Source organism: Chiloscyllium punctatum, chromosome 10, assembly GCF_047496795.1.
Source record: "Chiloscyllium punctatum isolate Juve2018m chromosome 10, sChiPun1.3, whole genome shotgun sequence".
NCBI classification, from domain to species: domain Eukaryota; kingdom Metazoa; phylum Chordata; class Chondrichthyes; order Orectolobiformes; family Hemiscylliidae; genus Chiloscyllium; species Chiloscyllium punctatum.
In genome coordinates, this window is record NC_092748.1 from 20463913 (window position 1) to 20476137 (window position 12225).

Genomic DNA, 12225 nt, shown 5'->3' on the forward strand with positions numbered 1-12225 from the left:
CCATCCCCTAACTATAGCATTAATGCTGCCCCCTCCACACTTCAACTCTGTTGAAAAGTCATCTAGATTCAAAACATTAGCTTGCTCACTCTCCATGGATACTGTCTGACGCACTGTGATCTCCTGCATTTGTTGTTTTCAGTACACCTTCCAGCAGTAATTTGTTCCTACATTCAAAATGTTAACTGATCTTTAGTTGAAGAAGTACTTTGATACACCTGTCCTAAATTGACTTTTCATCAACTTGAGCCTACCACCTCCTTTCGACTTCCCTTGACAGACTCCAGTATAGGCTTGGCCCACGCTGTTTTACTGACTTGTCTCATAAACCACCACGCTTTTGGAAGGGGTCAATCTCATCCCGTATCCCTTTACTGTCTTCAGAGCCAAAACATTCTGTGACCTAAAAACGATTCCTTTCTCGTTTGAGAGTCGGACATACTCCTGGTTTCTCCAGGGACCCAAACGGAACAAATCCCGTACCATACGGTTATCTACAGAGCATTGAGTATTCCACTTTACATTCATTCCCACCTATCACAGGGTCTGAGATGAATGGATCACACAGAAAATGGAATTTTGTCATTTCACTGAAGAATTATCTCAAATTCTTGCAAAAGGTCTTGATGTTAATAAGCACCACAGCATATCATTTTCATTTAGCAGCCATGTGACTTCCCCCAATATTTTCTGGCAGAGCCAACTTATCTGCACAGTACAATTGGAAGCGTTTCCAGTGAAGGCCTTTTAATATGAATACTGCTAGCCATAAATGTTATGTTCTGTAGATTTAATGAAGTAAGATGTATTGAACATGAGAGCAATGGGCTCGTCACCAAGTAAGTATCCTGCCTCACACAGATAATTGTCCATTAACTAATTCCTACTGTGTATGATCAGTGCAAGTAAAACAGGCTCCCTGATAAATGATAATGGGTCAGACAAGGATAAGTTGAGTAAGTGCAGCCCTGGAAGATTCAAATATTCACAGAACATGTGAATCGGTCAATGGAATGCCATTACTGAGAATGGAAGGTAAGTTCAAATCAATTAGAAATTGCAAAGTGATTATCCTTTGACTCCAGTATATTAAACTTTAAAAAAAACACTCGATTAAAAGTCTGAAAACAGTACTGTTATTTGTCTCTTTTCAATGCTGTACAGCACTAATGGAGGTTTGCATTGTATCCTTCGTTGCCTTTAGCATATTACATGTTGTAATTTTCTAGACTGCTATTTTCACAGATCCTGAGCAGCAGAGAACTTGGTGATCTCACCCATACACCCTAAAAATTAATGAGGCCGACACACCACTGAACGTGCACAGCAGGTTTATGCTTCATAAGCTGGTGGCCTTGCTTTAATTGGACACAGTCAAGATCTAAATCTTGTTAATGTTTGACTGGGTCTCTCCCACATACATGTGGGTAAATCACATTAGCTGTGTGTATGTTTATTGGTGTCCTTCACTTTACCTGGTCCCTCTGGTGATAGTTTGGGAGTGCTGGCCTATTGAAGGAACACAGAGTGCACAAAAGAAGAAGTCATTTAAAAATAGTAGAATTTTGCAAGATTAATTGTGCTGTGGGTTCCCATTAATTTTCAGTGGGACAAAACAAAACAGCAGGTAATGAACTTCAAAGAAGGACGCAAAGGGGACTCTGTGGGCAGCCGTGGTTCAGGGTGTGCAGAGCAACCAAAATTGATCAGGAGAGCAATTCTCAGTTTGAAATAAGAGATAAGTGAGGAAGGACATTTTGGACCTCTCAATGTAGTCTGACCACAGCCGTCCCATCTAATAAAATCGAAGCTCCATTGAAAGAGACATTAGGAGTAGTTTGCTCTCATAAAGCAGAGGATCATTTTACCCACCGGCTTGGGGTCATTTACGCAGGGATTGCAACTTTGTGATTCCATGCCTTCGCTTGAGTGGAAGCTGTGGAAATTTTTCAACGATTTCAATCCTGGAGAAAATTACCCAATTTACAGCATGTTCATTTGTTCATCACCTTTCCCCTGAGGGTTTAACTGCTTAATGCCAATGTCACTGGGGTGAAACCTCTGCTTGGCTAGTGATTCCATTTCTCTCAGCCAACAAGGTCAAAATAGCACTTCCCAAGACTAAAATGTCATGATGTTTTTGCCCTGCAGTAAGCGTTGTCGTAATGCGATCACATTCATTATAAAATGTTTGACATTGAGACCCAATTATTATCATTAAAGTTGGCTCCTGATATAATAAAGATGTTCTCATGTAATTCTGATGGGGTAAATAATGTTTGATATGCCCCTGGGATAGTGGAGAGGGAAGATTGTCTTGAATTAACACATCAATTGGAGAAGTGGCTATTGTGGCTAACGTTTCAGATAGTAACTGGTCAAAAAGGAATATCAAGTGATATGCTTCATTAAACTGCAATGTCCTACAGTCAGCACAATTCACAAATGTTTTAATCGGCTGAAAGGTATTATTTGAGTTTCCTAAGAGTGAGGCACTGTTTGTGTCAAAACCCTTCAGCAGTAAGTGTTTTTACTCCCATCCTGTAAAGCACCTTGGGATGTTTGACCAAATTGGAAGGTGCTATGTGAATGCAAATTGTTGTTTATCTGTTATACTCATTAAGTAGGAATGCACCAAACACTGCTTCAAGCTTCCCATAGAACTGGTGTTGCAATTCAAGGCCTGGGGTGGGGTTCCTCTATAAGAGTGCTGTAGGCCAATGATTGGGAGTGATTCTGAGGTGCAACGCTGCCAGGAACCTCCATAAATCTGAGACTACACACATGAACCCTGCAAAGTTTCCCTTCACTGAATGGGAAGGGATGGGGCACACCTAGAGTTCTTCATGGTGCATTTTTTCCCCATGTCCAGCTTGTCCTGGATCCAGCAGTAATGTCCACTCAATGGCATTCCAGCATTTCATGAAATTTTCATAAAATAAGGCTACCCCCTAAAACGCATCAGTTAAATTTTCAGTGGGACTGTCGTCACTTTGATGGTGGCTCTCTCTTTTGTTTCAAAAAAGGCAAAACCTTTCGGTTTGCTTAAGTTCAGAAGGCATTATCTCTTGCTGGCATGTGGTTCACTGAATTGCTGATTACTTTTGTTTCTAGTTTGGTGTTGAGAATGATTTGTCACGGAACGTGCATCATGATGTGTACCCCTTTCTGTTCTCACTGAGTGCTCATCAAAGTCACCTCTGTATCGAGGGCACGGTTGGTGACGATCGGGAATGGGTACTGTCACTCATTTCCGCCCCCTGCACCCGCCACAGACCACTGAAGCTAGTTGCAGCAACGTTTTGCATTTATATAGCTACATCAGCCACCTCAAGATATCTCATGGCATTTTACAGAATCTATAGGCAGCGGTAATGTTAAACAGCCAAATAACCCACATTCAAGGCAAGCTGGACCAGAACTGAACAGGGCTGGTTATGGGATATATCTTAGGCAGGGCATCATTAAGAAGGGCTGTATTCATCTTAAGAATATTGTCCCGAGACCTTTTACATCCAACTGAGAGGGCAAACTGTGTCAACGTTTAACATTGCAACCAAAAGATGGTGCCTCTGACAGGGCAGTACACCCTGCTGCACTGGAGTGCCAATCTGGATTGCATTCTTGAGCCTCTGAGGTGTGACTTGAACCCACAACAGTCTGACCCTGGTGAGAGAGAGAGAGAGAGAGAGAGAGAGACACACACACTGAGCCACATTGCACTGTGCAAAGCTGAGCTCAACTTCCTTTTGGAGCTAAAATCTAAAGATTTGATTGGTGCTTGTGTTTCTTTCTTTTTAACGTTCTCCCACCGTCGGTAGATTCCGAAAGAAAAAAAACACAAGAAGAGTCCTGCTCCGTCCCGTTCCATCCCTGCTTTGGGTAGTCAAGCCCATGGGAGTACCCTGGATTCTCCCAGATATCAAGGTTAATCTCCAGGATATTGTTGCAGTGACACCTGGGAGAAAAACCCCAGGGGAATTAAATACAATTAAACATGTATTATTGACAACTCACTGGGCGAATGATCACAAGGAATGACTGATTGACTGGGTTGAGCCATTAGAGATGGGAGGTGATTGTGATTAAAATTCTACAAGTGTATGCCCAATTGGAGCAGAAACTCAGTTCCCAATGCTTTCAAGCAGTCCTCTTGCTGATGTAGAAGTGCCCGGATTCAAGAGGAAAAAGTATAAAATTAAATAGGTATTTTGTTCATGTACCACATGTCGAAACAATTTTTGTAATCGGTCTTCTAACCATTTGCTAGCTATATAGCTCAAGGCAAGGGCCCTTTCTGTCATTGAGGATAGTGATAAAATGCAGGGAACATGCGTAAACCATCCCCTGGCAGTTTGTTCACTTTTACAAGTGGTGCTCATTGCCATCATTCATTTATGGTCGGTTCAGGCAAGACATAGAGTCATAGAGATGTAGAGCACAGAAACAGACCCTTCGGCCCAACTCGTCCATGCTGACCAGATATCCTAACCTAATCTAGTCCCATTTGCCAGCACTTGGCCCGTATCCCTCTAAACCCTTCTTATTCATGTAACCATCCAGATGCCTTTTAAATGTTGTAATTCTACCAGCCTTCACCACTTCCTCTGGCAGTTCAATCCATACTCGCACCACACTCTACATGAAAAGGTTGCCCCTTAGGTCCCTTTTATATCTTTCCCCTCTCACCCGAAACCTATGCCCTGTAGTTCTGGACTCCCCCACCTCAAGGAAAAGACTTTGTCTATTTTTCCTATATTTGCCCCTCATGATGTTATAAACCTCTATAAGCTTCCAGTGCTCCAGGGAAAACAGCCCCAGCCTATTCAGTCTCTCCCTATAGCTCAAATCCTCCAACCCTGGCAACATCCTTGTGAATCTTTTCCGAACCCTTGCAAGTTCCACAACATCCTTCCGATAGGAAGGAGACCACAATTGCGCACACTATTCCAACAGTGGCCTAACCAATGTCCTGTACAGCCGTAACATGACCTCCCGACTCCTGTACTCAATACTCTGACCAATAAAGGAAAGCATACCAAATACCTTCTTCACTATCCTATCTACCTGCAACTCCACTTTCAAGGAGCTGTGAACCTGCACTCCAAGGTCTCTTTGTTCAACAACACTCCTTAGGACCTTACCATTAAGTGTATAAGGCCTGCTCTGATTTGCTTTTCCAAAATGCATAGATGTAAGCTGTTTGTTTGCTTATGGCTTGCCAGGGCCCCGACCATTGCACCAAGTGCTCCCACTTCAAGGACGGGCCCAACTGTGTGGAGAAGTGTCCCGATGGACTTCACGGCGCCAGGGGCTTCATCTTCAAGTATGCTGATTCCAACCACGAGTGCCACCCTTGCCATGCCAACTGCACCCAGGGGTAAGTGTCACAGGGACACAGAACTGTCACCACCCCTTGTGATTCTCACAGCTATGCTGGATGATGCAGAGTCTGCACTGGGGGAGGAAATTAGCAGATGAGATTTGTATGCTTCGTGATTTTCGAGGACACGCTGGGCAGATACCTGGAGGAGGACAAAATGTACTAATGAGGTTAGATGGAGGAGGAGTGTGAGTATCGACACGTCTCTTTGGCTGAATTCCCTGCTTGTAAATTCAGAACACTCCTACTTTCCGGCCACTGGAAAATTCTGTTTCAGTGGGTGGGTTAATTCCCGCCCCTTTTGACAGCCGCCATTGAGATGTTTGCATCCTGATGAGTTAATCGCAGGACATTCATGGCCTTTTCTACATTGGGAAGTTCCACTCTGTTTTTTGTTTTTGTTTTTGTTTCCTGTGCAACCAGAAATGACATGTGAAGCTTCAGTATTGAGTCAGGATCCTACAGCAGCTGCCCCGTCCCCTCTGGGTAAAATTAAATCAATAAATAATTAAATGTGTTGCTTAACTTCACGGTTAATGTCAAGTATCAAGAACTAGTCCATTCTCCTGGTGAATCTAATTACAACAGAGGCACAAGGGAAATGACGGATAATGTCATCATGCCAGTGGGATCAAAACAGATTTATGCATTCTCTCACTATTGTAAACCAAGGTTGGAACCAATAAACTATTTTTGTTTTATTAAATGATAATGGAAGTAAAATATCACCTTTGGTTATGACAGAAATTTAAATGAAGCTGTTGCCATGCAGTATAATTCTGGTGTTTTGGACTATCCAGTTTTCAGGTCCGGTGAATATGTTTTTACTGACGAAGTGTGTCTGAAGTTATGATCTTTTTTTGCACTGTCTCATTCCAACATTCCCTTCTCTTGCACTCCAGAGAGGGAGAAGAGTGCACAGTATACAGCGGGTCGTTCTCATCTGGGATGTGCTGCAGGAAAGGGCTGTGGAAGCAGCTTAAATAGTCACCTTCCAAAGGGAATTGGGGTAAATCCAGGGAAAGCAATTGTTCTCGGGAACTATAGGAGAGGACAGGAAGGAGCACACCGAAAGGTGTTCCCAGAAATCGGAAGTCGGTGGGGTGGAAAACAGCTCCTTCACAATCTGCAATGTACCTAAAGGATAAATCAAAACACATAATCTGAAACTGGGAGAGATTAATAGGTCTAGCTTTAGGTGCTGGGACGATTGCACTCAGTTCCTGTTACTCAGACTCTCAAATTGGCATCAGCACCTTCCGGAACAGGGTCTGAGGGAAAAATAATAAGCTCAAACTGCTGCCTGGTGAAACCGGATAGACGAATGTCAGGTCAGGCTGAGATTGGGTGACACCGTCTCATGTGGTGAAATAGCCAACTATGGATAAACACCTCAGGTAAAGTCCAGGAAGCTGCTCTGACTAACAACAGAGAGAGAAAATGAGCACATCTGAACAGGGCAAAAAAAACCAAATTGAAAGTGTCATAGTTGTAGCTCAAACAGCGCATGGTAATTTTGATAATGAACTTTGATCTCTCAGTGATTACCCTAACTGTGGTGCACAGCAGATGCAGCCTTTGGAATTGATGTGCTGTATGGAACAAAACATAAGTGGGAGGAAAATGTTAAACGTTCACGATCTGTTACTCGGTTTACAGGTCTCCCCTTCAGTGGATGAGTGAGAGGGGTCTGTGCAGGCCCAGGGAATGAGTGGTCGTGCAAGCCAAAGGGCAGAATGGTCCGTGCATGCCCAGTGGGAGAGAAGGAGGACTGTGCAGCTCAGCAACTGGGGGAGAGAGAAGGGAGACTGTGCAGCCCAGCAAGGGAGAGAGAGAGGAGACTGTGCAGCCCAGCAAGGGAGAGAGAGAAGGGGACTGTGCAGCCCAGCAAGGGAGAGAGAGAGGAGACTGTGCAGCCCAGCAAGGGAGAGAGAAGGGGATTGTGCAGCCCAGCAAGGGAGAGAGAGGAGGACTGTGCAGCCCAGCAAGGGAGAGAGAGAAGGGGACTGTGCAGCTCAGCAAGGGGGAGAGAGGGGGACTGTGCAGCTCAGCAAGGGGGAGAGAGGGGGACTGTATAGGTCCATTAGGAGAGAGAGGGAGGACTGTGCAGGCCCCGTGAGAGAGGGGGGACTATGTCGGCCCAGCTGGAGAGAAGGGGACGGTGCAGGCCCGATGGGGGAGAGGGGGCACTGGGTAGCCCTGGTGGTAGAGAGGGGAGACCCTGTAGGCCTGATGGGAGAGAGGGGCGACCCTATAGGCCTGATGGGAGAGGGGGAGACTGTGCAGGCCTGGTGTAAGAGGGGGTACTGTGCTGGTTCGGTGAGAGAGTGGGGAGGGGATCTGTTCAGGCTCTAGGAAAGAAGGGTTTATGGAGGCCTGGAGGGAGAAGAGTCCGTGTGTGCCCAGGACCAGAGAGGGGTTTATACAGACCCAGGTGGAGAAGGGTCTATGCAGGCCCAGAGGGTGAGGAGCCTGTACAAGCCCAGGGAGAGCAGGCCCAGGAGAGAGAGGCTTTCTGAGGACTTTCTCTGAAGCGCTGGTGAGATTAGAGTAGTTGTTGTCCTGCTACTAGAAACTCTTAAAGCCATCATCAGGGTATTATTTCAGTGCAAAGTGAGCTCGGAGAATGGAGTTGGCTTTTGTGGTTCCTGTTATGAGTTGCAAATTTGCCCCACGTCCGCCATCCTGAGGCTGCAAGCGTGAAGGTTACCTCAGAAATATCTTCCCTATCTTTGCCAGCTCCTCCCTCCCACCTCAGAGTCCATTTTCCTCTGTCTGAAGCTTTCCCTCCAACCTCAGAATGGCCTTCCTGTCGCCATCAACTGTTCCGCACCCTCACGTACACACCAGGGGCTGGTTCTGAGGAAGGGTCACCCGAGCCAAAACATTAACTCTGATTTCTGCCCGTAGATGCTGCCAGACCTGCTGAGCTTTTCCAGCGATTTCTCCTTTTGTCGCTGGAGTAGGCCATTTAGCCCCTTTGAGCTTGTTCCCACATTCCATAAGATCATGATTGCTCTGATTGCTCCACATTGCTGCCTATAGTGGGTGGCACAGTGGTTAGCACTGCTGCCTCACTGCGCCAGAGACCTGGGTTCAATTCCTGCCTCGGGCAACTGTCTGTGTGGAGTTTGCACATTCTCCCCGTGTCTGCGTGGGTTTGCTCCGGTTTCCCCCTACAGTCCAAAGGTGTGCAGGTCAGGTGAATTGGCCATGCTCAATTGCCCGTAGTGTTAAGTGAAGGGGTAAATGTAGGGGAATGGGTCTGGGTGGGTTGCTCTTCGGAGGATCGGTGTGGACTTGTTGGGCCAAAGGGCCTGTTTCCACACTGTAAGTAATCTAATCTAATCTACCCCAATAACCTTACACCCACCTGCTTATCAAGAATTTATCAACATCTGCCTTAAATATACTTTGAGACTCTGCTTCCATGGTCTTTTGCGAAGGAGAGTTCCAAAGATATGGAACCCTCTCGAAAGGAAAACAAAAATTCCTTCTGTTCCAAATGGATGACTCCTTAACCCCTAGTTCTAGATTGTTCCACAAGAGAAGACATTCTTTAAACATCCACCTAGTCAAGACCCATCAGGAAATTACATATTTAATCAATTTTGTTTCATGCTTTTAAACCCCAGCAGATACTGGTCTAGCCTCTTTGCCCTTGCCTTATAAGGCAACTTGGTTGTCTCACACACAATATCCAAGTGGTGTTCATTCTCTTCATGTGTGGCACAGAATGAAGGAACAGGTTGATACTCTGCTTCCCTGCAGTTTGCTGACGTGCCTTCATTTTAAGATTATCTTCTGCCCTGTGTCATTAAAGAGGATAGAAGAACAGCGAGGGTGATTCTCTCTCATTGAAGACTAGTCCCAACACTTGTGGCTGATGGCACCCTTGGAAACTACAGCTCAAGGAGAAAGTGAGGACTGCAAATGCTGGAGATCAGAGCTGAAAATGTGTTGCTGGAAAAGCGCAGCAGGTCAGGCAGCATCCAAGGAGCAGGAGAATCGATGTTTCGGGCATTAGCCCTTCTTCAGGAAACTACAGCTCAAGCAAAGATTGGTCCCACATTCAGAACGATCGGGATGTTTCAAGGATGTGGGGGCTCCGGGATATCTGATCCAGCCTGTTCTTCAGATACCTCCCAAAACTCCATCAACACCATGTTTGTGCTGCATGGCCACAGTGTTGCGGTGAATTGAGTTCCATGCCATTCCTTTGAGACAGCCTCAGGCAGCGTGGAAATCAAAGAATGGGAAGGCCGAGCCGTTCGGAAAAAAAGAGGAGCTGGCTAGACTCTGGAGAGGTATGACCAACCAGCTGGTAACTCAGGCCCTCTCCCATTGACTGCCATGACCAAGTCACTGCTTTCTGCTGCAAACCACCTCGGGAAAATAACCCATTGGAAATCACATTCTCCAATACTTCGCAGTTCTCTGGATGCTGACTGAATTATATAGCATAATGGGTGTCTGCTTCAGTCTAATTAATGACAAATAAATGTACAGGACAATGTTCAATCCATGTGTTGTGCACGTGTGTCAACCTTGTCATTGTCACCATGGTGTGTCGCAGTCTTATGCACTTGGTTTCTAACGCGTGTTCCCAGTGCAGCTCTTGGGAATGGAGCAGACTCTCTGATGGGCCTGAGAGTGGTGAGCGTTACAAACATTCTGCACCTCATTAACCATGATATTGGCTGGTCCAGCCTTTTTATTAGGTACCTCCTACCATCACCATTTCAGCAACACCTGGCCATACTGCAGCAATTGCCTGAAGTGCCAAGCCATTCAGTTGGGACAAACACAGTCAATACTGTAATCGTTGGGCTTTCCCTCAATGCGTCCACTGAGGGAATATAGACAACTGTAAGATCGAGGAACCCTATCTTAATGTTGTATAAATTCCAATCAGGCTGAAAGCATTGAAAAGAATACTTTTAAGATTTGAGCCCAAGCTGTCTGCGTGCATGGGAGATCCTGTTGTTTGGACCGACACCATTCAGGACTACATGGCACTCATTGCAGTTATCAATGATAGATGACATATCACTGTACCTATCAGATGTCAGACTCTTCACTAGATCTTGGAGTCTCATATTAAGAACCCTATTCAGATATCAATCTTGATCAGGCTGTGGAACCTGGGAGGCCTCAGTCACTGAGTGAAGCAGCAGACAGAAGATCGCTACCATAAACAGTGACTTTCACTTGGCCCACTTCAGCCAGGCACCGTGTCTGAAACTGTCATGTTTCCTCCCCAACTTCTTTACCTACTGCCTTGGGTGATGACGATTTGTACCACAGGGTTGGAGTGACTCCCTGCCTGGTTCACGGTCCTTCCATTTCCACAGAAAGCGAGTGAACAAAATGATCCATAAATTGGACTGCTGTCAATGCATGCAGCTCAGTTTGAGAGTGCTTCTGCACACCCGTCATTGACTAGATCAGTATTTCGGGACGTGACACTTTGTAATGAGCCATGAGCTTGTGACGAAGCCTCTGAGTTCATCAGGCTAAATCACCTCCAACAGTCTAAATTTCAGGGCGGTTTTATTGAAAGGGGTCAGTGTTTTAAACCGGTCAGAACCAGGTCCTGTTGAGGCTGGTAGTCTCTATTTTGCTTATCAATGTGGAAGAGGTTTGGAGAGACATTGAACATATCAGGGACTGAATAGAATGTCATATGTCAAATACTCCGGTGTGATGAGCCTTTAAAAATGATTGTTGTGCTATTTTCCTGTCTCCACTTCCTAATAATGAGTTAACCTTGCACCCCACAGAGACATTGTGTTTCTTCCCTGGTTCTCTGACATATGTATCAAACTGGGTACCCTTATTTTACTGCTAGGTGTTGTCCAATAATAGGATGATTCACATGTTGAATTGTCAATTTATGACATGTGCCCACAATGATGTTGGCTCTGCTTCGCAGAATTTTTAATGGGTGATATGTAATTATTATCTAACACCTTGCCAATTCTTCTAGCTCTAGGACATTTAGTCATCACCAACAGCCTCCCTTACTTGAAGTAATCATCTCCTTCTTCCTGAGTGAGTCCCTCCCTGTTCTGCTTTCTATCCCCAGTCAAACTCTGTCTGCAATCCTGTTCTTCAGGACTTCTGCTCTGTTAAACTGCTGCCTAAATGTTCCCAGCACAATGTCAGCTCATTATTGTAGGTTTACAGATGAGAGTCTAGGTTGTGGACTCAGATGTTTTACTGCTGTGCAGGTGATAAAGTACACTGTTTGCTCTAGGAAGTAGTAAGACTGAGGAGCAGTGGTGGGATGGGGTTAACTAGCCTGCTAATAACCCCTGAAACATAAAACAATGGTCTGTTCACTCTATAATGATTTACACTCATTTCTAAGATTATATAACTGAAACATCTCTCAAATCCTTTACAAAACCTGCACAAGAAGAACACTTGTATTCCCATACTATTCTTTAGAGTATATATAAACTGTGCCTGCATTCAACAGGACTTACAATTGGGCTCTGAATAAAACTTCAAATATAATTTTCTAAAAGCTAGCCAGAGGAATTATGCTTTCTGGACATATACCAGCTGCAGTTCAACAGTGTAAGAGTCAGACCCTTAAACAGAGGCGTGAAAGTTTAGCTATCTCTCCATTAATTGCTACTACAATCAAATATTTCCTGAGAATTTACTGAACATCCTCCAGTATCTTTTCTGCTTCTCATGTTTTACTTGCGAATAGTGTAAAGAATGCCTGATAGTTTCTGTCACTAGCAACCCAGAGTCTCATCCTCAGCCACTTAATATATATCCCCAATACCAATGTGGTTGGTAAAATGTCAAGTAAGGGAGCAGGAAGT

The 12225-nt window shown here is 45.0% G+C and overlaps 1 protein-coding gene across 4 annotated transcripts in view; it reads left to right on the forward strand.

Moving 5' to 3' along the window:
• LOC140481932 (receptor tyrosine-protein kinase erbB-4-like) overlaps nucleotides 1–12225 on the forward strand; it is a 1043042-nt gene that overhangs the window by 774040 nt on the left and 256777 nt on the right. For all 4 annotated transcript variants that reach the window (XM_072578639.1, XM_072578641.1, XM_072578642.1 and 1 more), the window contains exon 15: nucleotides 5226–5380. In XM_072578639.1, coding sequence (XP_072434740.1) covers nucleotides 5226–5380 — 155 coding nt within the window. The remainder of the gene's footprint in view (nucleotides 1–5225; nucleotides 5381–12225) is intronic.